The sequence below is a fragment of the Lissotriton vulgaris genome, chromosome 1_1 (assembly GCF_964263255.1).
Source record: "Lissotriton vulgaris chromosome 1_1, aLisVul1.2, whole genome shotgun sequence".
Lineage (NCBI taxonomy): Eukaryota > Metazoa > Chordata > Amphibia > Caudata > Salamandridae > Lissotriton > Lissotriton vulgaris.
Window position 1 is genome coordinate 400286677 of NC_141685.1, and position 27461 is coordinate 400314137.

Here is a 27461-nt window from a genome sequence, read left to right on the forward strand (position 1 = left end):
ATCATGTCACTGCAACCGTTCTAACACCACGTTGTAATGCTCTCGATCCTCACGGAGCCTCTCCGGCGCTGCTGCATCTGTATCAAGGGTGTTGTCTAGGACATTTAATATTGTGTCTTGGGTTAAGAGTTCCTCATTCAGTTCCCTCTGGATGCCAACAGACTGGCCCAGGCAATGGCACCGGACCACCACCTTAAAGGCCTCACACTCAATTAAACCTGAGATGCCGAGCCATGATTTATGGCGAAATACCTGTAGACAGGCCTCCACCAAGGAATACATATTCTCCAGAGACCCTGGACTGAGACTCCATATGGGGAACCGTGGGCGGTCCCCACGGATTGGAATTTTAACATAGCAGGGCTATGGTCTGAAAGAGTGCGCCCCACACATTCGGTATGCGTCACACACTGGCCAAGCACCGAGGAGCACACAAACCTATCCGGGTATGAAGGCTGTAGATATGGGAAAAGTAAAAATAGTCCTGGTCCCCACATGCTGCGTCCTCCAAATATCCGTCAGTACACAGTCTTCCACTCAATCTCTGAGAGTCTGAGCTAATCTATGGGCGGGCGCCCCTCGCCGGGGGTGTGTGAAGCGGTCTGATTGGACATCCGCCACATTTAAAGTCCCTGTAGGTAGGGAATGGAGAAAGGCCACCTTTCCAATGTAGCCTCTGTCCCCGACAACCTACCTTTCAGGAGAAGATAAACTCCCTCTTTGTCAATAAGGGAGTGTACAAGCTCAAACGGGGTCCTGGCCCATACCCAGGTCAATGTCCCCGTGCAAAGGCAGAGTATGCTGTAGCGTATAAATTGGCCCCGACTTCTACACTGAAGTCAATCTACCTCGCCCTCAACAAGATGTCTCTTCAGATATCTATAAATATTGCATCTCTTGGAGGCTGAGCCCACCTCCCTAATATTCCAGGATAAAAATGTCAGTGTATGTCACTGATCTGCCATTTATTTGTAGGTCATGTATGTTCCGCCCAGGCCATGTGGACCTCTCACCATTCCCCACGCTCAACAAGTGGTGCAATCCCTGTGCAAAAAAACATTATTCCAGAACCAGAGACTCCTGCACCCCAGAAAGGTCGCAGCGGCCGGCGTCAACTCGGCTAATGAGCGGGCTATTAACGTGCGTTCATGCACCCCCCGACCAGTAGGGTGGATCACAGGTGAAGGGATATAAAGGAGGCAAGGCGCCCAGAGTATAGCAGTTCAACATGTGTCTTGGTTGCATAAAATAAAGTCTTGAGCGCTGTGAGTACGCCAAGCCTCCACTGTGGTCCCATCAGGGCCCACCAGCAGGGGGGCAAGGCACTCTCGGGGAGCAGTGGTGTATCTGAGGCCCTGCTCCAAGAAGGTGCAGAAGAGTCTTATTGTACTGGCCCAGAACCTGAGCCCCCAGCCAAAACAACCAATATGCCTAGCTCTCTAATGCCTCCAGGCATTCACCAGGAGACCAGGTCTAGCGCAGGAGCAGCACATCCAACCGTGCCAGGCGGCTCCATTGGTCCCAACATGTGTCCTCACTGGAGCAAGGCGGCTCACCTCGCATGTCATCTTCGCCGTCACCTCAGTGTCAAGCGGCTCTCGGGGGCCCCCACCATGGAACATTGCTACAACCTGGCAGTCCAGGAGCACTCCAAGGGGCCGCATGTATGACTGCAATGGTGGCAATGTGGTGCCCACAGGTGGCACCCAGACGCCGTGGGCCAGCCAGCCTCACAGCCACATCAAAGCCTCTCCAGAGGTGAGGGCCCTCACTCCGCCCATGTTTCCTTGCGGGGGCCACCCAGGAAGAATGCCGATCCAGCAGCTAAGCCGCACTCCCTGCTGAAGCTCACAGGCAGGCATTTCAGTCGGGGAGCCGTGCAGTGCCTCAGACTGCTCCCCCGTAATTCCGCTTGCTGTTGTCCTCTGCCCGGGGTCTCCTTCACGGCAACAGCCCACCGTGGGCCGCCACCAAATTAGTCATAGGCCACTGCAGGCTGCCAACAAACGACGCTGCCACTAAACACCTCCCGGGGCCTCGGAGATTCCAAGCAGCGGGTATCTGCAGCAGGTGACAGGTGACACCCGCAAGGCGGTGGCAAGGCGATACTAATGTGGGTGGAGAACTGAGGTAACAAGCATTTGCAATGCAAAAAGTCTCGCATTAGGAAAGTTTGAGCTATTGGTATTGCAAATGACACATTTTTTATTTATGTTTTGTTTTTGAAAATAGCGAAATTAATAGCTTTGTCATTTACAATGCCACTAGTTATAACTTTCGCAAATGTGACACCTATAGCATTTGTAATGTTTGTAATGCAATATGTGTTGTATTTACATGACTAATACAAAAAATGAGGGAGGAGAGGAGCACTCAACCTATTCTATTATAAGGAACTTTAGCCTAACTTAAACAAATGGGTGCAGAACTGCTAACTGTGTTTGGCTGCACAGTATGTGAACTACAGTATATGAATAGGTACGCGAAGCCTACCTGCAGTGTGCACTGTACCTAGAGAAATCCTTTCTCTGTTTTTTTAAAACCAATGCAAAGAACAATTAATCAAAACAAAACATAATTTTTCAAGAATTCAAGATATTTGCAAATGTATTTTTTGCAATCAAGTTGATCAAACACTTTTCTCATTCAAGCATCAATATTGCCTATGATACATAGTTGCTGACAATTTATACATATAACAGAATCTAGTGACAATAGGTATCATGTCAAAAGCTTCCTAGAATCACATTATTATCCATTTCATGTGTTGCATGGAGAAACATAATGCTAACTAAGTTTATGAAGAAGCGTCGCCCAATGCATTTCGGGAAACCCTGTTCCCTTCTTCAGGGGCGCATACCTGGAAAAAACATAAATGCATGAAGGAGATCTTGTGAACATATATGTTAAAAAAATCTAGTAGAGACATTTTGAGGGATCAAACGAAAATATGAGAAAATACTGGGCTATAATAAACCATGGTACAGTCTATTGTAGCACAAGAATAGCTCCTAAGTAGTTAAATAATCAATTGCATCTCAAAAAACGTTATCAAACACATAGATCATAATAATTGGTAAGATATACACATTACTTTCCTTTTTCGCAAACAAAGGTGTATAATGAGAAAGTTGGAAGAATAATAATAAATTACAACCCTTTGAATCTGTAATAGCAATACTAGTGGAGGAAAATCACCAGATAACAAAAATCACAAGCATGCGATGTTTAATAACACACCTATCATTACTATACTAAATATAACATGATTGCTCTTTTCGGAACATAAGAAGAAATAATAATATACGTGAACCACGTTGATCGTCATGGGATGTTACCAATGCGTAAAAAAATGTATGATGCTATTTCAAAACCCACCACTGAAACTAAAGTATATGGACAACCAGGGCGTATATGCAGGTAGATAAATCTAAATAGTCATATACTAAGTAGTACGGGTAGCTTACCTTGTAGCTACTTCCAAACTCTAGCTTCTGATATGAAGGGGTTGTACGGGGTAACACAGCGAAATCTGAAAAAACAGATACGAAAAAGCCAAGATATAACCAACAACTTATCACTGGTTGGGATCAGTGAAAACTGAACGAAAGCGCGAAATCTCAGGTGGAAAACGATACTAAACATAACAAGTACTGCGATAAAAAATGCTACATATTCAAAAACAGTACTAGTGCCTGATCATAACATGTGCTTAGTCTAGAAGAAATATGGGAGTCAAAGTACCTGGATGAGTATCTAATCTACTCAATACTGGAAATACGGTGTGTCAGCTTCAGTGTTACCAATATGTAACCGTTTCAGCTATCCGCAATAGCTAAAAAGACAAGACCGTGGTGAAAATTAAATAAGAACTTCATACCGAATGTGTATCTGCGTGTAAATACCAGAGGCTATACACATAAAATCTTACCGGCGGCTGTTAGATGCTACTTCAAAACTCTAAGATGCTCAACACAAGTAGAAAATGCTGCGGAAGGATACCATACAGCCTTAAATAGAGTCCCTGAACTACTTTACGGCAAGCATTGTGGGATATGTAGTTGAACATGAATGTTCTCAAAAACGATAGTTCGTTGTTGATTATATTGTCATGTTATGCTGCTGTTCTTTCGTTTTGCTGAATATTGTCATGTTAGGCTGCTGTTCTTTCTCTCTTCACAGAATGTGGAAATTGTACTTTTAAGGTTTTAACCTTGCCTTGATTTGTGTCCTTGCCCTATTTTGTGCCTTTTTTCCTTGATTGTGTCTTTTGATTCTCGCCTTCCGTGCCCCCTTCTGTGCCCCGCACTGCCCCTAGGCCCTCTCCCCGCCCTACGGCTTACCTCGCTACCACTCCCCGCCACTGCGGCCCAGCCCCCGCTGCTCCCATTCGCTGCCCCGCTCCCGCCTCCCAGCTACTCCGCCCTCCCTCTTCCCCACATATGGAGGTCGCGCAGCATCGAAGGCGCGCCAAATGCAAGCCCGTCTGTGCCCGTCCGCGCCTGGACCGCCCCCAGCGCCAGAACCCCAGGACCCCGCGTCCCCCAGCAACGCCAGACTGCACTACGACTCCAGCACCCTCCACGCACTCAACACCGGACAAGACCACCCCTGCTACCGGGCCACCCCGAAGGGCAATCAAGGGCCCTTTGACTGCTGTTCTTTCTCTCTTCACAGAATGTGGAAAATGTACTTTTAAGGTTTAAACAAAACAAATAAAGTTTTGTTTGACTGACTGACTGTTGGTTATACAACATACACAAAGTCATATGACTGTTTCACCTGAATAATAATAAAAAAGAATAATAAAAAAGACTCAAACTAACCTATGCAGATATATCTGTGCGTGACAAGTTGTTGTATTCTGGTTTGTAGATATTTCCCTTTTAATTTACTATTCCATTCTTGTACATATTTCCCTTTTAAATAGAATGTCTATTCTTAGCTGCTCATGCACACTGTCTGATGGATTCCATTTAGAATTGTTATGATCTGAAATGTTTAACTTTGACTGGCAACTTGGAGAGTGGAAGTACTGTGCTGCAGTCCATTAAACCTTGGATTTTACTTGGAATTACTTGGAGTTTCTTACTTCTTTATTACACATGTGCTTACATAAACACAAGTGTCCGAATCTTTAGCTTACTACAGTACTAAGTATTTACGTGACTCACATGTATTGACCGAAGGCGCGCCAAAGGCAAGCCCGTCTGTGCCCGTCCGCTCCTGGACCACGCCCAGCGCCAGAACCCCAGGACCCCGCGTCCCCCAGCAACGCCAGACTGCACTACGACTCCAGCACCCTCCACACACTCAACACCGGACAAGACCACCCCTGCTACCGGGCCACCCCGAAGGGCAACCAAGGGCCCTTTGACTGCTGGAACTGCAGATTCACCAGCATCCAGCCAGAGAACCCGCCAACCAGAGAACCCAACCACCTCCGCTGCATCCTCCTCAACACCCGCTCCGCTCGCAAGCATGCTATCGAACTCTGGGACCTCCTTGACTCTACCGCCCCGACGTCGCCTTCCAGACCGAGACCTGGCTGAACGCCAACTCAGCACCAGACATCGCCATAGCCATCCCACACGGCTATAAGATCTCCCGCAGAGACCGCACCAACAGAGTGGGAGGGGGAATCGCCATCATCCACCCTCAGAGTCGCGACCAACACTGACAACACCCTCACCGCCACCGAGCACATGCACTTCCAGATCCACACCGACCCCAACACCACCCTCAGAGGAACACTCGTCTACAGACCACCCGGACCACGACCACAGTTCAGCGACACCATCGCCGACCTAGTCAGCACCCACGCCTTCGCCTCCACGGACTACATCCTCCTTGGGGACCTGAACTTCCACCTCGAGAACAACGACGTCGCAAACTCCACCGCCCTGATTGACAACCTCGGACTCAAACAGCTTGTGACGACACCCACCCTCGCCACTGGACACACGCTGGACCCCATCTTCTCCACAAGCCCCCACTTCTCCTTCAACCACACCACCGAACCCCACTGGACCAACCACAGATGCGTCCACTTCACTTTCAGGAAACCCACCACACACCACTGCACCCAACAGTTGCCACGCCGCTGCTGGGGCAAGGTCACCAAGGACCAACTGACTTCCACCCATGCCCTGAAACCACCCGTTGACCCCACCGACCCCGACACCGCCGCGACCAACCTCAAACAGTGGATCAATGACTGCGCCAACACCCTAGCTCCTCTCAAGACTTCCACAACCAACCACACCAACAAGAAAGCCGCCTGGTTCACCGAAGACCTCCGGATCTCCAAGAGCACCTGTCGGAAACTGGAAAAGAAATGGCTCCACGACCGAACACCAGACAGCCACACAGCCCACAAGAGCGCCACCCGCAGACACCACCAACTCATCAGGACCGCCAAGAGAACTGCCTTCAAGGACCGCCTAGACAACAACACACACAACACCAAACACTCACTGGCCACCTTCTTCCACCGCAAGATCACCGACATCCACGACAGCTTCAACTCCGACACCCCTGCACCCACCACCGAGTCCACCACCCCTGCGACCACCACCTGTACCAGTCGCCTGACCGCCTGGTCCAACGTCAGTGACAAAGACACCATCAAAACCATGAACTCCATCCACTCCGGATCCCCATCTGACCCCTGCCCTCACCACGTCTTCAACAAAGCTAGCACAACCATCGCGCCCCACCTCCGGAAAACAAACAACAGTTCCTTCGAGACAGCAACCTTCCCAGAAAGCTGGAAGCACGCCGAGATCAATGCCCTTCTGAAGAAGCCCAAGGCGGACCCCAAGGACCTCAAGAACTTCCGGCCTATCTCCCTGCTCCCGTTCCCGGCAAAAGTGACAGAGAAGATTAACCCGCAGCTAACAAACAGCTAACCCGCTACCTCGAAGACAACAACATCCTGGACCCTTCCCCATCCGGTTTCCGCAGCAACCACAGCACCGAGACCGCCCTCATCGCCGCCACTGACGACATCAGGATCCTGATGGACAAAGGAGAAACAGCCACCCTCTTCCTCCTGGACCTATCAGCAGCCTTTGACACAGTCTGCCACCGCACCCTATCGGCACACCTCCACGATGCCGGAATCCAAGAGAAGGCCCTGGCCTGGACCACATCCTTCCTCTCCGGCAGAACCCAGAGCGTCCACCTCCCACCCTTCCGCTTGAAAACCACAGAGATCATCTGCGGCGTCCCACAGGGATCCTCCCTCAGCCTGACGCTGTTCAATATCTACATGGCACCGCTCGCCCACGTAGTCGACAACACAACCTCAACATCATCTCTTACGCCGACGACACCCATATCCCTCACCGAAGACCCCCACACCGCCACAGCAAACCTCCACAGAGGAATGACGGCCGTAGCCGACTGGATGAAGGACAAGACAGAGGTCCTCATCCTCGGACCCACCTAATCAGCCTGGGACGACTCCTGGTGGCCCACATCGCTAGGCACAGCCCCGGAACCCACAGACCACGCACGTATCCTGCGGGTCATCCTCGACTCCAGGCAAGTCAACGCAGTCCCCACATCCTGCTTCAACACCCTCCGAATGCTCCGCAGGATCTTCAAATGGATCCCTCCTGACACAAGAAAAACCGTCACCCAGGCCCTCATCACCAGCAGACTCGATTACGGGAACGCCTTCTACTCAGGAACGACAACCAAGCTCCTGAGACGACTACAACGAATCCAGAACGCCTCAGCACGACTGATCCTCAACGTCCCCCGACGTAGCCACATCACACCCCACCTGAGAGGCCTGCACTGGCTCCCCGTCAACAAGAGGATCACCTTCAAGCTCCTCATCCACGCACACAATGCACTACACAACACCGGACCAACATACCTCAACAACCGACTCAGCTTCCACACCCCCACCCGAAAACTCCGCTCAGCCAACCTCACCCTCTCCACAGTTCCCCGTATCCGAAAGACCACTGCCAGCGGCAGATCCTTCTCCTTCCTCGCCGCCAAGACCTGTAACGCTCTCCCTACCAGCCTACAACAGACTCAGGACCTGCTAGCCTTCAGAAGACTCCTCAAGACCTGGCTCTTCGATCAGTAGCGCCCCCCCAGCGCCTTGAGACCCTCACGGGTATGTAGCGCGCTTTAGAAATGCGTGTGTGAGGGTGAGGGTGAGGGGGGGTGAGGGGGGGTGAGGGGGTGTGAGGGTGAGGGTGAGGGTGGGTGAGGGTGTGTGAGGGTGAGAGGGTGTGTGAGGGTGAGGGTGTGTGAGGGGTGAGGGGGGTAAGGGGGAGTGAGGAGGTTTGAGTGTGAGGGGGTTTGAGAGGGTATGGGGGGGTGGGGGGTGAGGGTGGGTGAGGGTGAGAGGGTGAGTGTGAGGAGGTGTGAGGGTGAGGGTTTGAAGTAAATGGTGGCAGGGCAGACATCATAAGACCGAGAGAAGAGACTGCGTCGTGACTGCGTTGGTCAGATGGAACATGAGGTCAGCGCGAGTACGTCTTGTAAGCTGTGGTTGACAAGACGCGTACACTCGCCATTTGGAAATTTGCTGCTTCGAGTAGACTGCTATTCTGTGTTTGTGACGGGACCGCGTGACTGCAGATATTGAGTGCCTGGGTTTCCTCGCAACTTTAAAACTTAGTGGACTGTTGACGCTACTTTACATTATAAGAGTGGAATACAACTACATAAGGGTTTAAGGGCCATTGTTGACAGGGCGGCAGTGGGCTAGGTCCCTGCCAGCCGTGTGTTTTGCCTAGAGAGTTAACATCCCATTCAGAAATATTGAATCCCCTGTCCTGATGAAGCCAAAAGGAACCTCTGGCTGAAACGCAACCATCACTTAGAGTTGTGTGAATGAAGTAAAGCGCCACTTTAATAGCTTTTGAGGTGTTATTCCTCAGGCGCAATAGGGACTACCTTGTAGTGTATTGCTCTGATTTAAGAGTGTACACGCTGTTTGTTTTGTTCTCAGCAGGGGAACCAATTATTGATCTATTGGTTTTTTGATATGTGTATGTGTTTGATATATGTTGTACATGTATATATTGTATATATGTAGTGTATCATATATATGAGTGTGATTTAAATGTTTGCGTAATGAAATGTACATTGTGTATATATGATAACTTTATATGTATAGTTTGTTGTGATTATACTGTGTTTCCCTTCCTGTCACTTGAAACGTACACAAGCTGTAATAGCAGAAATTAATTTATCTTTAATAAGAATAGAGACTAGCAGGGTAACTAATTGTACTCTGGATGAAAATAAATATTTTTGATTGATCCCTCCATACCATTCATTTTTTGATTCTACATCGTTGATGTTATTGCTCAGGTAGATGAGGGTAATTTGGGCATGACCCCTATCATTTATACATCAGAATCAGGAGGGGCATAGTCAGCACAGTCTGCGAGAGATCAACGTGTCTAGAGGCAAAGCATAGCAGATGTAGCATTGCAACTAGCAAGTCGAGTGTTTTCAAGCTGAGTGTCCCTAGAGAGATGGCAACACAGCAACAGCATTTGAGGAGCAAGGCTGCTGTAAACAAGAACGGCAGGCTTTCACTTTCGTCCAGAAAAAAAACAGAGAAAGGTGCAGAGAACGCCGAACAAAACACGGCTTCCCCGCGAAATGGATGCAAAAAAACCAAGCTCTCGGCATTGCTGTGGCGGGGGGCCAGCGGAGCGGGAGCGCATTCTTTTGAAGTCTGATGCCAAGGCTCAGACAAATAGTGGTGTGCGATGTGCATGCGGGGGGCAGGGGAGCGGCAGCCTTTGAAGTCTGATGCTGAGGCACAGACAAATGGTGGTGTGTGATGTGGCTGGCTCTGTGCACGCGCATAGCTCACATGAACTGTATGCGATCCGCAGGCTAGGTAGACTTTTCTTTTCTGCTTACTATAATCTCGCCTATTTATCCCTGCGGGATATAATAGGCGAGACCTAATAAAGGGCGATGTTGGGGCGGCACGGAGCTCACTCGACAATCGTCCATAATAGTTGTCATCTTGACCACACCCTGCTCTCACTACACATTGTATTGAATGTTTGCAGGTTGTTATGTTTGGCAGGTAGCCTGCTATCAATACCGACTTGTTAGAAAAGAAGGCTTATGTATCAATGGGTTTTACCCATTCTTTGTGGGCAAATATGTTAATACATATTTGCCAAGATTCTTATGAGCCAGCCATTTGACTAGTCGGTGAAAGAATTCAATACTGCCAAAAGAGCAAACATGATTTTATTTTCGCAGAGTCTCAACAGTGTATAAATTAAATTTGACCTGAAATGTGCTTTTAAACACTGCACAAAAAACTAGACAAAACAAAAGGAAGAAGCTACAATATTTTAATAATATCCCTAAACAAAACTCAACCAGAATATTCTTAGACCACTCTTTCTTGCTGCTACCTTGTATAAAAAAAAGTTACATTATGTTGGCACCTTTAGAAATAAATAAAAATGACTCATTCTCTCACTCACCTGACATACTGGGGATCCAGCTCACCTTTCCCACAGTCTTAAATCTGAATGTGCTTAATGTCTACGCCAGGTTGGAATCCCATTGCAATGAGTCTCTGGTTCTTCCTGCTAGATCTAGTTAGAGTATACCAAAGTAACTCTAAAGTTATAGTAGCCGGGATTTTATTGCCTTATTTGAGCCATCCCTCCTATTAACAAGCATTGGAAATGCAATAGGTCTCGCAGCGTTAGAGTTAGTGCTTTTAGAATTGTTAATGGGTTTTTTTTGTAAATCTTTAGCATTTTTGTTTCCTGTAGCCAATGCTAAAGAATTACAAATAAAAAAAGCCATAAACAATTCTAAAAGCTCTAACTCAAATGCTCCGAGACCTATTGCACTGTGTGAGGGTGAGTGAGGGTGAGTGAGGGTGAGGGTGGGTGAGGGTGGGTGAGGGTGAGGGTGAGTGAGGGTGAGTGAGGGGTTGAGGGTGAGTGAGAGTGAGTGTGAGTGTGAGTGAGGGTGAGGGTGAGAGTGAGGGTGAGTGAGGGTGAGTGAGGGTGAGGGTGAGTGAGGGTGAGTGTGAGTTAGGGTGAGGGGTTGAGGGTGGGTGAGGGTGAGGGGTTGAGGGTGAGTGAGGATGAGTGAGGATGAGTGAGGGTGAGTGAGGGTGAGTGAGGGTGAGTGAGGGTGAGTGAGGGTGAGTGAGGGTGAGTGAGGGGTTGAGGGTGAGTGAGGGGTTGAGGGGGAGGGGTCGAGGGGGAGGGGTTGAGGGTGAGTGAGGGGGGGTTGAGGGTGAGGGGTTGAGGGTGAGGGGTTGAGGGTGAGGGGTTGAGGGTGAGGGGTTGAGGGTGAGGGGTTGAGGGTGAGTGAGGGTGAGGGGTTGAGGGTGAGTGAGGGTGAAGGGTTGAGGGTGAGTGAGGGTGAGGGGTTGAGGGGGAGGGGTTGAGGGTGGGTGAGGGGTTGAGGGTGAGGGGTTGAGGGGTTGAGGGTGACTGAGGGGTTGAGGGTGAGTGAGGGGTTGAGGGGGAGGGGTCGAGGGGGAGGGGTTGAGGGTGAGTGAGGGTGAGTGAGTGAGAGTGAGGGGTTGAGGGTGAGTGAGTGAGGGTGAGGGGTTGAGGGTGGGTGAGTGAGGGTGAGGGTGGTTGAGGGTGGTTGAGTGAGGATGAGTGAGAGTGAGGGTTAGTGAGGGGTTGAGGGTGAGGGGTTGTGAGTGAGTGAGGGTGAGGGGTTGAGGGTGAGTGAGGGTGAGGGGTTGAGGGTGAGGGGTTGAGGGTGAGTGAGGGGTTGAGGGTGAGTGAGGGGTTGAGGGGGAGGGGTCGAGGGGGAGGGGTTGAGGGTGAGTGAGGGGTTGAGGGTGAGTGAGTGAGAGTGAGGGGTTGAGGGTGAGTGAGTGAGGGTGAGGGGTTGAGGGTGGGTGAGTGAGGGTGAGGGGTTGAGGGTGAGGGGTTGAGGGTGAGTGAGGGTGAGGGGTTGAGTGTGAGTGAGGATGAGTGAGAGTGAGGGTGAGTGAGGGGTTGAGGGTGAGGGGTTGAGGGTGAGGTTGAGTGAGGGGTTGAGGGTGAGTGAGGGTGAGGGGTTGAGGGGGAGGGGTCGAGGGGGAGGGGTTGACCGCTGTTCCTATGCAAGTGCGGTCCAACACATCAAATTCGATGTAGTAGGAAAAGTTTGCCGTCAGATTACGCCGCCTGTTGAGACTCATCAAAGTTGACTGTCAACGTGGGGGGTGCTGTCTTCCTGCCTCAGGCTCAATAGTGAGAGTGCTGTAAAGTACCCTGTTCACCAGGTTTGAAAACTTGGCTCTTTAACCATGTATTGTACACACCGTATATGTGCAGCTTTGATGGTACACTGACCTGCTGCCTGTGAGCCCCTGCTGTTTGCTGAGGGAGCCGAACAGAAACCCTCACTATGGCATTACAGGAAGAGTGCCGCGGTGTGATGCTTGCCCGGGAGTTTCTAGGAGTGGCATTTGTGTCTACTATGAGGGGGAGGGGAGAGCTGCAATATGCACAGTGGAGGTTGGCTGCCTGCAGCCGCAGGAAGAACAGTCGCCGACGCCTACTCCCGACTTTACACCAGAGGTTGATGTAGGAAAAGTGGGTTACAGAAGGTTTAGGTCTTTCACAGCTACTCCGGCACCAATTCCAGCTTACTAAAGTGGCAGAAAGCTTAAGCAAGTAAATCAAGAATGACAGCACTGAAAGAATCTCCTGAAGAACTACCGCAAGTCAAAAACTAGCCAGGCAACCCAAATGTGCCTCTTTTTTCCAACACTGACAACACAATCTAAAAAAAACAAGCGAAAGGATCGGAGACACGGCGGGTAAAATAAACAAAACAAGCAAAATTGCAATGCCCACGATAGGTGCTACCACGGGCGCGTCGGTTCTGGCATCCAGAGGAACCGGTCAAATGAGCTGGGGAGGAACGAATGGAAAGTATTGAGCACACATATAATGCACGTGAGCTCTGTTGGCACTAGGATGGGGCGTAAAAGATTGTCCTTACCAGCACAGTGATGTGAAATCATGACATGAGCAGGATGGGGTCCGGGAAAACGGTCGGTTCATATGCGGCTGGTGGGATAGAGCGGGTCATGAATTAATTTATGAAGGTGAAGAAAAAGTGGGGTTGTTAGGCTAAGGTAGCCGCATACTGCAATTAGTTTTACCTAATCGAGCTTAATTCTGTGGCGGCGAAGTGCAGTAGCCAAATGGTTTTCAGAGCCAAGGGGAGGCAACAACTGCTGTGAGTGGCTCCATCCTGCAACACAGGTCATAAAGCAACCAAAAGGTGGCAGAATCGCAGGAACAGAAACGTGGGTCGAAAGCTGAAGCGGTGTGCGGCTCTCGGCTGAAACTGCAGTACTTCCGACCAGTGTGCGTGTGAGAGCGCTAGTAAAAGCCCGGAAGCGGGCGTGGCCATGCTTATGTAATTAGGGGAAACAGCTCGTTTCCCAGATTGGAAAGATTGGGGGACATCTTGAGGAGGGAAAAGGATTTATCCATGATGAAGAGAAGGGTAGAAATATCATTAGTAGGGAGAGAGACAAAAGTAGGGAAAAGGCAGAACCTGACGAAATGTACAAAATATATGTGTGATATGCTATATCAACAATTGAAATTAAACAGTAATAATATTGAGACAGTATCCATAAGGTATGTCATTTGTATATAGTTACAATGGCTGGTTCCGTAGTGTTTATAGCCATATTAAGACAGTTAATTACAAGAGTTGTCAGGAGTCGGTAAGTTAGTACTTTAAAAGCTCAACTAACAGGCCTAAAAATAAACAAGAAAAGCGAGTAAGAGCAAGAACAGGGAGCGTTGCGAGTGGCATACAAGACGGAGGGAAGAGAGGGGAGGGGAGGAGAAATGCGACACGGCGGGAAGGGGAGGGGGCGGAGCGGGTAAACAAAGACGGACGTGCACGCGCTTTTAAGCTCAATGCGCATGCGCATTGAGCTTAAAAGTCACGGGCACTGCAAGGAATCGCCACGATTCCTTGCAGTGTAGATAAAGAGTAGATAAGTCCCAATCCTCTCGCCTTGCTCGATGCGCATGCGCATCGACAGGCGAGACCTAAAAACTCTACTAGAGGAAGAGGCTGAGGCTTGGGTTATACTGAATCTGGCATTGACTACTGGTAATCAGCGTTCAACAGATCGCATCACTGGTTGCGGGAAGGAACCTGAGGGCATGCAAAGGGTGGACCACACCTGATATAAATAGGCAAACTACCTTTAAATGGGGCACCAGCTCTAGTGTCATTGATTGCATCTTAGTAGATGTCCGTATTTGGTCACTAGTCAAGGACATGATGATCGCCCAGAGATTTAATAGTGATCACAATCCCTTGCTCTTAAATATGGAGGGTGCTGCTCTGGATAGGAAATCACCTAACCATGCCTCTTGTAGCTAATAACCGCAGAGGAGTCACTTGGCCCAACGTTTTCGCTAATAGGGATTTGTACACTCGGATTTATGAGCCATTTGTGCATTTCTTGTCTGGTCTGGATAGTGTACAGTCTTTAGGGGCAATATCATTATTACCAATCCACAGGGAATTTTATGAGGCCTTATAAGTGGTTTTCGCCAAACATGTGACTGTTAAGAAGCCTAATGGCAAAGTGAAAAACAAATGGTTCAATTTCAAGTGTAAATCAGCAAAGAGGTCCTTAAAGTTAGGAGTCATTGAGTGCAGTCAACCTGGGATAGCCCTGGCACATCGTAGATATAAGGCTGCGCTTGCCAATGCCAAGCATTATTTTGCTGATAATCAGAGACAAGATTTATTACTAGCAGCTAGGCCAGGGGACTCCAAACCGGTCCTGGAAGGCCGGATCCATGCCAGATTTTTTAAAATTACTACATGTATCTCAATGGGGATGTCCCAAAAATCTGGCATGGATCCGGCCCTCCAGGACCGGTTTGGAGACCCCTGAGCTAGGCGCAACGACAATCGTCTATTTTGGCACATCATTGCACAAGGAAGTTTGGAAAGCACTACGACCCTTAGCTATCACATTCAGCCGGAGACATGGGTTGGTCACTTCTCCACGCTATGCCAGGGACGAGGATATTCGCAGTGCAATGATCACAAGTGCTAACCTTGATGTTCCTGACACCCCCTCTTTTAAGAATACGACTAGCACTGTGCTGGTCTTCAGTCTGGATGACACTAAATCAGCAATTAATAGACTTAAAGCAGGAAAAGCCCCTGGACCTGAGTGGATAGAAGGCGAGTTATACAAATCTGAACCGTTGATATGAGCTTCTTACATAAATCTCTTGTCAAATTGTGTATCGGCTGCTTGGGATATTCCAATAACTTGGAAAGGAGCTGAGATAATCACAATATACAAAAAGGGGGATGCTTCCATCCCTTCCAATTATAGACCGATCAACCTTAACGATAATTTGCAAAAGATCTTAGCGAGGCAAGTCCTAGACAAACTTCAAGCCTGGATAGACGACAATGCATCCTGTCTTCCTACGAAGCGGGCTTCCGATTCAAGATAAGAACATGCGACCAGGCCTTCAGATTTACTTTACTCAAGTGGAAATACGTGCTGCTAAAGAAACAAAAACTATATGTAGCATTAGTTGACCTGAGGGCCACGTTCGATCTTGTGCCCCGCAAAGTGATATGGAGAATTATGCTAGATCTAGGTGCCCCAATTAATTTGGTAAATCTGCTAGCAAGATTGCATGAGGATAATCATGCACAGGTTCGATGGGGAAAAAAACGGCAAACTAACAGACAGGATACCAATACAGCGTGGGGTGTGCCAGAGGTGCTTACTCGCTCCCACATTATTTTCCCTTCTCATTAATTTAGTGACCAGTAGGCTAATGGACTGCAGGAATGATTCTCCCATTATGAGTGGCAAGAAAGTTCTGATCCTGCTCTTTGCAGACGACTCAATACTTATTTCTACAACTCCTATGGGCTTACAAAACTAAGTAGGGACATTTTGGGAACTCTGCAGGGTTAGGGGTCTGGATCCTGATGTTGTGAAAGGGGAAGACATGAGTGGTCAGGATAGCATCCGAACCACTCAAGAGGGTGAAAGGTTTTGACTATCTGGGGTTAAGACTTAATGATTCGCTTTGAGGGGTGGCATCAACTAGACAAAAGTTATCTCTCCCTATGTCGTAGGTCAAAGTCGATATTAAGGTTCCAAAGGCAGACATGAACTCGATCATTGCCCCTAGCACTAGAGATTCATCATGCAAAAGCCCAAAGTGGTGCTTTGTATGAAGCTGAGATATGGGGTACATTAACACCCATAAACTGACGATATGTGAAAACATTTTTGTCAGATCACTTGTTTCAGTACCTGTTACTACCCCATTGACTCCATTATTTTTTGATCTAGGAATGAAAAGAATTGGGGATATGTCTTCGCTTAAACCTTTAATGTATTGGCTGTGTGTGTGGACAATGCCCCAGCTAACTGATTATTGTAACTCACTATGGGAGATCTTGAAGATTAGTGGCGCCAAACAACTAATGTGGTTCAAACACATCGTAAATTGGTGTAGATCACTGGAAATACTGAATTTGTGGGATCACCCAGAGGAGTCAAGCAAAGAGGATCTACCCAGAGTAAAAGTGAAATATTGGGCGTTTGTGGCAGATCATTATATAGTGACCAACGACCAATGCTCATTTAACAACACAGTTTTTTAAAAGTGTTAATTCCTGCCCCATGTTTGAACCCTCCTTGGATCTGATTTCTCCTCCACTTGCCAAAAGTTTATACGTTGGGTTTATAAGTTGGTTTAATATCAGAATTATGCCTCGCATGTGTTTGAGTACAAGAATGTGAAGAACACATTTTGTTCTTTTGTAGTAGATATCAACAGGTCAGATGGAGGTGAATACGACCAATGGATCAATGACTGGTATTTATAAATAGAGCAGCTACTCCAACCGGAGTGTCCCGGCGCTACAGATTTCTCACAAGTCTGCCCTGGCCACGGTTTAGCTCCTAAAAAGCCATGTTTTCAGCAGTTTTGTTTAAATTAGTCCGATCCGTGGAGTTTCTAAGGGCCGCCAGAAGTTTATTCCATGTTTGAGCCCCCAGGAAGCTAAAGGATATACTGGCCATGCGTGCCGGGTGTACCTTAGGGACACATGCATAATCTGCAGAGGATGAGCTGAGTACTCTTGTAGTTGCGTAACGGCAGACAAGTCTCCTAAGGTAACTGGCCCCTTTACCGTGGAGGGCTTTAAAAAAAGTTACCATGGCTTAACATTTTATCCGCTCCCTCACCAGGAGCCATTGTAGGGCCTTGAGATGAAGGGCCATGTGGGACCTAGGTTTTAGACGGAGAATCGCCCTAGCTGCTGAATTTTGCACTACCTGAAGGCGCTGAAGGAGGTAGTCTGGTAGGCCCAGGTAAAGGATATTCGCTTAGTCCAATCTGGACGTGATCAGGACCTAGATTTGGGAGCGCAAAGAGAGGGCATTGTCTATGTAGATTCCTAAATTCTTCACTGTGGATTGGGCAACACTAGGGGGAGAGAATTCCTCTGGTCACCATTGGCTCCAGTCGTGCACTGAGGGCAAGCTGAAAAAAACAATTTCTGATTTATCAGAATTGCACTTGAGCTGGTTCACCTTCAGCCATCTAGAAACCTCAGTGAGACAGGATCTAATGGCGCTCCCATCAAAGTCTGTGCCTTTGTTGCAAGAGAAAAGCAGCAGAGTATCCTCAGCGTATGAGATTATTTTAGCACCATAGGCCTCCACCAGTGGTGCTCAGGGAGACATGTACATATTAAAAAGCGGTGGGCTCAATGTGCTTAAACCTTGGAGTCAGACAATATTGGGTTGCTTACAGAATTTTGAAGACAGACATGTGTGACCCAATAGTTTTTGCAGTAAGCCTTTTTAGGTCTCGCCTAGCTAATGCGTAAGCAATCGCTGTGCGAGAGTTATTGAGGGGCACCAGAAAATCCTATCAAGAGGGCTTTGGAATGCAGATTATGGCCAGTGCATGTGCGCCTGGAGTGCGCTAGCCATTTTCCCCCCCATTAGACTTGAAAGGAAGCCGCTCGCACACCACCCTTTGTCTGAGCCTCGGCATCAGACTTCAAAGGAATGCGTTCCCACCCCCGCCACAGCAATGCAGAGAGCTTGTTCTCATTCCCTCCCTTCATCCCTCTGCGTGCTCTGTCTCTTTATCTCCCTTTTTTGTTTTTTTCTCTCTCTGCCGCTCTCTCTTTCTCGTTTTTTCTGCCCCTTCCGCCTCATTCTCCTTCATACACCGTCTCCGCCCCCTTCACTAATTCTTTGCTGTTTTCCTTCCATCAATTAGCAGCTCTGCGTCTGAACATAAACCCTCTCCGTGCAGAATCCAGGGAGTCCCAAGAAAGGAAAATATGTCAACACGAGAAAGGCAGGGAAGACCAAGGGAGTGGGGGGGGAGAGGGCAGGCCTGGTTTTTATTATTATCTCTTCCTCTGCATCGCTGGCTCGCTCTGCCTCTGTCTTGCTCGCCCCTCCCCCTCCACAGAGTGTCTTGCGGTGCTTATTGTCACCTCGGCTTGCATTCACCCCTCCTTTCTCCCCTTTTGGTTGCTTTGATCTTCTCAGTGAGCTGCATTTACATGCCGGAGACTCGGGCCGGAGCAGGCGCCTGCCTCAGGACTCTGCTTGCCTCGACTCTCCGTGTTAATTTGTTGGATCACCACCTCTCAGCATCCCTCCTCTCCGTGCCACAGCTCGCCAACCATCACCCCCTTCCTTCGCATTGCGCTCTCCCTATTCCACGCCTCCCCTTTGCTTTCTCCCTCTCCTCACTTTCCCTTCCCTTACCTCCTCCACAATCCAAGCTTAATCACGGCGTCTCTGCTTCTGCACTGTGTGATTTTGGGCAAGTTGAACAGCAGCGTGAAAATAAATGATCCGAGCTTAATCACAGCGTCTCTGCTTCCGCACTATGTGATTTAGGGCAAATTCTTTTTCACGAAGCCGCTTTTGTGCACATCACAAATGACCGCACCTTTCCCATTCTTCAAGCATCCAATCGTATAACACATGGATGGGTGGATACCTAGGTTTGTAAGTTTCATATAACGAAGGGACTAGTTCTGATGTCAAACATTAGGTATAGGTCTGCATCTAATGCCAGGACTAATGAGCTTTGCATAACCGTTAATATTTTGATGGGAAATGGAAGCAAGTGGAAGGTGAGAATGAGTTATCTGTTTTTCTTTATACTTTGCTGTGGTTTTTAACAGCATGTGAAGTCTAGGGACTTTTACCACATTTGTTCTAACATGCACAAATGCGTGTCATATTTTCAAATGATTCTTTGGGGAGGACTCCCTAAAACACACACAACCACAAACACAACCACACATACAACCACACACACCGGGCACAAACACCACCAGCCATCAGTGCACGCTTTCACCAGGCACACACACACACACACCACCAGCCGTCAGTGCACGCTTTCACCAGGCACACAAACACACACCACCATCCGTCAGTGCACGCTTTCACCAGGCCCACACCACCAGCCGTCTGTGTACACTTTCACAAGGCACACACACCACCAGCTGTCAGTGTGCTTCCACCAGGCACACACATCACCAGCCGGCAGTGCACACTTCCACCAGGCATACACACCACCAGTCATCAGTGAACATTTTCTACAGGCACCCACACCACCAGCCATCAGTGCACACATCAATTGTTAACGCATCCACAATTAACTATTGTAGCAATCGCAGTGTGGCAGACTTTACTTTTAAACATATTCATTTAAAGCGCAGCATGCCACCATTGCTATAAAAATAAATACACATTTTTTTGGCCTACATTTTATAGACTTTTATTGCAATTGGTGTTGCAAAATTTAGCAATGCCAATAGCTCAAACGTAATTAATGCGAGACCTATTGCATTGCAAATGCTTGTTTTATTTTATCTTTGGATTAAGTGCCAGATGTTTGTAATTTAGGCTGCACTGGATTTTCCGTAACAATTGAATCAAATGTGACTGTGAAAGTTATGACTAGAGAAACTGATAAATTGTGTCCTGTATATAGATTGTACTCTACATTCTTACATGGTGTGAATTTTTAACTGGAAGTTCAACTGTTTTACTGTTTTTATTTTCTATTTTATTTTTTAATCTCATGCTTGTTTATGATGTTAAATTCATGAATTTTCATTTTTCTGTAATATAATTTTAAGATTAAGATAATGATGGATTTTTGTTGTATTCAAAAACAATGGAATAAATGGAATAATAATAATAAACGACTCATTCTCTCTTATTTCTGTTTCTTCGAATTACATTTTAGTTTGTGGTTGTACAGGCATTTGTCAGTGTTTATATGTTTACTTTTATGACGGATGTTTACCTTTCAGTGGGGTTTTCTCTGATATACGTTTAAACCAAATACAGGATTGCACAGTGATATGGTAACACTCATCCTCTTTATTACATCTCTGTCATGTGGGGTTTACAATGTCATACATTTTGGTTATCTTTTTAGGGATGAAGTATGTTTTATGCAAGCAAACAATTGATTAATTTAGATTGTGTGTTTAAAGATACCTTAGATGTGTGTTTCAGAATGATTTCCCAGTGCTCTTCTGATATTTCCTTTCCCATTCCCTATTTTCCTTTTAGTTAGGTTAGTGTATTTCCCATTGTCTTTGCGAGTAAAACAAATAATCCCTGATGTACTGTATTCCCTGCTCTTCATATTTTTGCATCTCAGGTCCTATTCTCCCTTTTGTTATGAACTGGCCGCCTGGCAGGGATGTTTCAACAATCGACTGTTGAAAGGATCTAAGTACCTCATTCTCGTATATGTCTCCCAGGCAAGTCCGTATTTCTACTATAGGTTTCCATCCTGCTGCCGGAGACCTGGGAGGTTTCAGATTAATATTTCAGAGGAGTATGCCATTACCAATTTGGCCCTAAAATATTTAACTTTTCGAATTAATCTCAGAAGTTGGGCAGTAGAGGACCCTTTATTTACCAACAGTGCTGTTATTCTGCTCATGCCAGTGTGTGACCTAAGATAGTCTGCCCCTGTTGAGGATATTTTCACTACCCATTTAAGTTAAAACTGGAGTTGTTTTGCTACATAATATAGTTTGAGGTCTGGCACACCTCGTCTGCCTTCATGAATAGTAAAGTGCAAAGTTTTCTGTGCCAGTCTGCAGCGTTCTTTCCAGAGTAGGCATTTATTTCTTTGAAGAGAGATGGTGCAAGAGGCAAGGGTTTATTCATAAAGTAATTCAATAGTTTGGAAGTATTATAATTTTTCTGAGAGACATTGTGCCTTGAAGTGACAGAGACAATGTTTTCCAAATCATTATAGATCCCTTTATTCCTCTGATGGCTTTTTCCATATTGCCTTCTATAGCATCCAAGTCAGAGTTTTAGATCTGAAATACAAAATGTTGATATGTCACCTGAGCCCAACTGATGGATTTAACCCCAATATCTTGACTGGGGGTGAATGTTTGAATTGTTCTGCATTCCGTCCATCATTTGTGTGCGTTTTGCTTTCTCGCCCTAAGTGTGCTGGGTATGCCTAGACTGGGTCCCGGGCTAACTGTGCCACTGGATTCAAGCTAGCCTGGCTGATATGGGGTCGTACCCCAAAACTAGTCAGAGGATGCATGTTTCTGGTCCAGGGAAGACCTGGATTGGCAGTTCGGGCTGGACTATTCCCATGAGGAGCAGGGTCAAGAATGATTTGCATATGGCTGGGTCTAAACTGGGGTGGAATGGTGAGCAACAGAACAATGGATTTAACCCAGATCTCTTGAACGGGGGTGAATGTTTGATTGGTTCCGCATTCAATTCAATATTTGTGTGTCTTTTGCCAATACAAAGTCAGCACACATAGGAAAGGCACATGGCTTTAGTCAATTTACTCAGAGTTCAGAAACCCTACTAAATGTATCTATCATGTTGATGAATGGCCCCCTAAAACACTATTGCACAGTTTTGGGACACTATACTCATGGATTTGACACATGCAGATGGGGAGGATGGGAGTAGTTCCCCGCAAGTGGCTGGCGGGAGGGACACGGACACCGATTCCCAGACGAATGCACCCTAGGCTTGGGATAAACTGAGCGCTGATGTAGGAGAGGAGGTCAATCCTAGGACACGTGAGCCAGGGAGGGGAAGGCCCAGCTGCTTATCCCCTTTATCATTAGGGGGACAGGGTGGTGTGCTTAGTACAGTGTAGATGAGATGGGAGCACATTTCCCCTACATATTCTGACCCAGGCGTGACGATCTGACGATGTTTACTTTTTCGTTTTCATGTTTGATTGTTGGATTATAAACTGTTTTAAGTTTTGCCTCAACTTTCTTTTCCAAATTGGACAATTAGGTACAGACATCCATGTGAAACGCTATTTGGACATATGGACAATGTGACGTGACAAGACAAGATGAGACAAGGCGAACATTTCTCTTTTATCTGAATGGACATCAAAGTGCAATCCCTCGGATAACTACATTGGATTTAATATTAGATAATCACACTCTATTGTTATTACCTGTTGCACAGAACTAATATCGGTCACAGTTTACGAATGCTCCAACAGTATGTATCGCAACCTTCATCGCACTTGTGCTGGTTACTTATTCCCTATCTCATATAGGTTTTCCTTTTTTTTTCTCCTTCCTCCTTTTGTTACCTCAATGTTTGACAAAATGCAAATAAAGATATTTAAAAAACAGTGTTGATGGATGGCCCAAGACCTTTATCTATATCTCTTATAAACATGAAAATAGTATCTGTGTATAGTGATATTATGTGGTTCCCTCCCTCGAGTTGTGTGCCGAAAGCCTGGTTCTGCTGATGAATAATTGCTGCTGGTGACTTTCTGGCTAGTGCAAAGATCAGGTGTGACAGTGGGCACCCTGTCTCATGCGTCTCCATATTTGACAAGATTCAAATATGACTTCCCCCTTTTCACCCTAAAAGTTGGGAAGGTGTATAATAGGGAAATACCCTTCTGTATGTATTCTTCAAAGTTCTGTTGTCACAGAACCATGAATATACATTTCCACCTAGTAATAACAAAGGCTATTCTAAGTCTATTGAAATTACTGTCGATCTTCGGTATGATGTGGGGATGGCCTCAAGGGTGTGGAATAATCCTCTAATGCTGGGAGATGTATTATGTCCAGGTACAAATGTACTCTGATCCAGGTCTACCAGAAGGGGCATGACTTCCAGCACCCGTACTCATGTTCTTGCAGAAACAACCGGGGATGTTATGCCTATTGAATCTTTATTATGGTTCAGAATGGACACAATTAATGCCTCTCTGATTTATACCTATCTCAAATGATTTATTGTAAAGCTCTAACAGTCTAGGGGCTAATATGTCCACATAAGTCACATACAACTTTTGGAACCTGTCTGACCCAGGAGCTTTCATCTTCACAAACTCCTTTATTGGTCATTCATTTCTTGGATTACCAAGGGGAACACTATTGTCTCAGTGAGTTTAAGTGTTAACTCATGTACGTATGCCTCTGTGATGTAATTTTATACGAAGTCATCTGGTATCTCATGTTCTCTACCGTTAGTTGCTATAGAGCCATCTGAATGCTTGGTTCACTAGACTTTGTATGTACACTATGTCTCCTATTGTGTCTCATATATTTGTTTTTGGAAGTCTTTCTGATTCTGGTCTCGCCAGCTAGGCCAGCCTTTCCCCCAGCCCTGTCTCCTTCAAGAAGTCCTCTAGTGAAGTATGTTCTATAATCTAAGCAGCATAACCTCTCCAGTTGGACCATATAGCATTGCAATGTGGCTGTTGAATGTTTTCTACTTGTCAATGGGAGACCACTTCTTGCTCTTGCTGGCTTAGGCATTTTCCAGCTTGGTCACACTGTGTAAGAGGTTTGACTTAATTCTGGAAGAGATCTTAATGAAGTGTCCTACAATGACGAGTTTAAATGCCTCCCACTCCACCAGGGAGATGGTGCCATTATTTTCAGTGAAATCATGTTCTATTTCTTGTATAATTGTTTCTTTCAAAGTGGGATCCTTTACGGCCATGGGCTACAAACACAATACAGGGTGTCAGGGTCTAAATACTTATTGCTGTCTGAACAACACAGGAGCAGAATGACCCTTCTCAGAACCAACCCTGCTAGGTCTTTTGGTATTCCATTGCAGGTAATTTCTAAGGGGGGAAAAGGGATTGGGGACAGAGAAGAGACTGCTCCAATATTCTGCCTGTTCAGCTACGTCGTCGTATTCTTCTTACAGGACTGCAACATTAACATGCAAAAACCTTTATTTACTGTGCCTTTTAACTAACTGTTTTTTCTATGGTGTATAAATAACTTATCTTACCGGAATGTTTACTGAAGCTTACTTCTCTTCTACTTCTCATATATTGTTTGCTAGGTTGTATGAGAAGTCTTCACTCAGATCTCTTTCCTGTTCATTCTCAGGTACAATCTGCACTTGATCCTGCTATTCCTTAATGTAAGAAAGGTAAGGTAAGTATTTATTTCTGTATTCCTAATTTACATATTATTTGGGTTTCTCTTTCTTTCTATTAACTCACTGTTAAGACACAGGAGTGGGCCTTGAACTGGGGTTTCTGGAGTAGGATGACTGGTTTTCTGTCTTTAATTAGTTTTTAAACACTGCTTCAAAACTTAGGTTAAATGTTAAAAGGAAGCGTTTGTTTTATTCAGGCCTTCGTTTTAATGTTTGCTGGAAGCACAATGTATTCTGCCTCCGGTTTTTATGTTTGCTGAAGAGTTAATTTATTCTGGCCATATGTGAGGAGAACATTACTGGAGTTCTTTAACTGGGCTGTCACCTTATTTATCTTCAAACCTAACACATGGCATGAGAAAGAAATATGCCAGGCTTTTGACCCTGACTTCACCTTTTTATTAATTCTCAGAAGAGTGAACAAGTTTCAGTCAAAGAAGACTTGGTGTGTTGAAAGGTCACGCCCGGGTCGGACAGATTCTGGAAAAGCTGAAAAAGACAGCTGATTCAAAAAGCTTTTTATTTATTCTTCTCAGCTAAGTAAAGCAATCACTGAAAGGTATTTTCAGTTTTCAAACTAAGGAAAATATATTCTGATTTTGTTTCCTTTTTAAATAGAAACTAGCAGCCCGTCCCGACGTTGTCCGGGTATGAATTGCTGCCGGCCAGTAGTATATTGTTTTGTAGGATTCTGTTTTGATAGCATTTCTTATGTGTGACAGGCCTGTGAAACGCTCCGATTCACAGTGCACTGCTGATGCACTTAAGAGTGCGCGTTCAGTAGTGTTTGACCTTGAGTTTCCCGACTTTATTTTTCCTTGCAATATTATATAGCGCGAACTCGACAACATGGCATGAGCACAATTTACATTACAGAAGAATACATTAATTTGTGGTAGGCACGGAGAGACAAAGCGATTTGCCTGGAATCACAGGATGTTGAGCTGATGCCGAGATTCGAACGTAGCTCCCCAGCTCTAAAGTTCGCAATTCTAGAACTTGTGGTGGGAGGTGTGTCTAAAAGTGTATGTCGGTGCTGGCCATCAATGAGAGACACCTGTGCATTTTTTAAATGGGTGGTGAAAAAATATGAGTATGTTGCTGGAGATGTGGGCCGCCGTGCCACCAATGTACTTACCGGGGGAGGGTAAACACCCATTATTCCGCAACTTTCTTTCCGCATACCATCACTCCGCATACTTTCATTACGAAAGTACCATGACTCTGCAATGCCATTATAACGCTTGGCATTACATTTTATATGCTTTTACCACGCATACATTTACAACGAAATTCGTTGTAAATGCATGAATAGTAAAAGCATGTTTTTTTATGTTTGGATAAGGTAAGTATGGGTATAGGGGTATATGTTTTGGGGTACTGAGGTGTATGTTTTGGGTGTTTGGGTATTTTAAGGTTTCAGATATAGTTTTGGGTTATGGGGTACAGGGGTAGTTTTAGGGTTTAGGGATAGGTATGGGTTTTGGGGTACAGGGGTATTTTTAGGGTTCAGGGCTAGGTTTGGGTTTTGGGATATAGGGGTATTTTTAGGGTTCAGGGGTAGGTTTGGGTTTTGGGGTACAGGGGTATTTTAAGGGTTCAGGGCTAGGTTTGGGGTACAGGGGTGTTTTTAGGGTTCAGGGATAGATTTGGGTTTTGGGGTACAGGGTTATTTAAGGGTTCAGGGGTAGGTTTTGGGGTACAGGGTTATTTTTAGGGTTCAGGGCTAGGTTTGGGGTACAGGGGAATTTTTAGGGTTCAGGGGTAGGTTTGGGTTTTGGGGTACAGGGGTATTTTAAGGGTTCAGGGCTAGGTTTGGGTTTTGGGGTACAGGGGTATTTTAGGGTTCAGGGGTAGGTTTGGGGTACAGGGGTATTTTTAAGATTTAGGGATAGGTTTGGGTTTTGGGGTACAGGGTATATTTATAGGGTTAAGATGGGTTAGTGTTTAAGGGTGTTGGGGTATTTTAAGGAGTAAGGGTAGTTTATGATTATGGGGTGCAGGGGTATTTTAAAGGGAGCAGGGTGGGATTAGCACACGATATGAGACATGGCATGAAGGGCGGAACGTGCCACACGTCCCCAGCGTTTTTTCACAACCCCAGCACACGCCCACAGCACAACGCAGACACGCCCACAAGGGACTACTTTGCTGGCACGGTTCTTTTACCTTTTAAATGTATATGGTGGACATCTGCATAGCCTATGTCCTTCTGCTGCAACTGCCCTTTCCAACGCTGTATTGGGTGTTGTGATTGGTGCTGTGGTTCCTGAGATTACCCGGCTCAAAGGTTTGGGTTCTCTCTTTATTATATTAGTATGGATTTACCTTTTCTCACAGAATGTTGTATATTAGCTACATAGTTTAACACTAACCTGATTAGTAAGGGAATGTAGTTCCGACAAAGCCTGATTTTATCGCATCTACCTTAACTGACTTCCACGATGCTGGGGAAAACAGGTGCTCTTCCAATTATTTCTACAGTGAAGTGCACAGTGGAATGTTGAAGCGCACTTCACCAGATGTTATGAAACCTAAAAGACTAGACTGCTAACAGCGGTGTGCTGTCGCAGTATGTGCATGTTGGCAGCCCCCTTGGAATTCCATTGGTGCCAACAAGCACTCCAGCTTGAGAGAATATGTGACTTTTGGTAAGTTTGTAGGGGGAAAATGGTAGCCAGCATAGAGTTAGAAGGAGGAAACCTCCCGTGAGTCCTGACACATGGATGGTTCTTCTTGGTCTACCTCTTCTAGCTTATCACTAATGTATTATGGTCTGGCACAGTTTATCAGAGGTATTCAGTATGTAATTCTTATGTGCATCTGAAGCAGAATATCATGTCTAATATCATGTGGAGATTGTGTGCATGTAAATACTTTGAATACTCACTATCTCCTGGATGATTGTGCAAACGACTCAGCCCCTGCGCTGTTCTCGCTGACGGTGAGTTTGGAGGATCTG

General features: G+C 46.4%; 1 protein-coding gene across 1 annotated transcript in view; it reads right to left on the reverse strand.

Moving 5' to 3' along the window:
* Positions 1-2230: 2230 nt before the first annotated feature.
* Positions 2231-27461, reverse strand: part of LDLRAD1 (low density lipoprotein receptor class A domain containing 1) — a 132605-nt gene continuing 107374 nt past the window's right edge. The window contains exons 6-7 of the mRNA XM_086952513.1: positions 3468-3532; positions 2231-2860 (exon numbers count right to left, since the gene is read on the reverse strand). Of these exons, the coding sequence (XP_086808639.1) occupies positions 2798-2860; positions 3468-3532 (128 nt within the window). The 3' untranslated portion in view covers positions 2231-2797. The remainder of the gene's footprint in view (positions 2861-3467; positions 3533-27461) is intronic.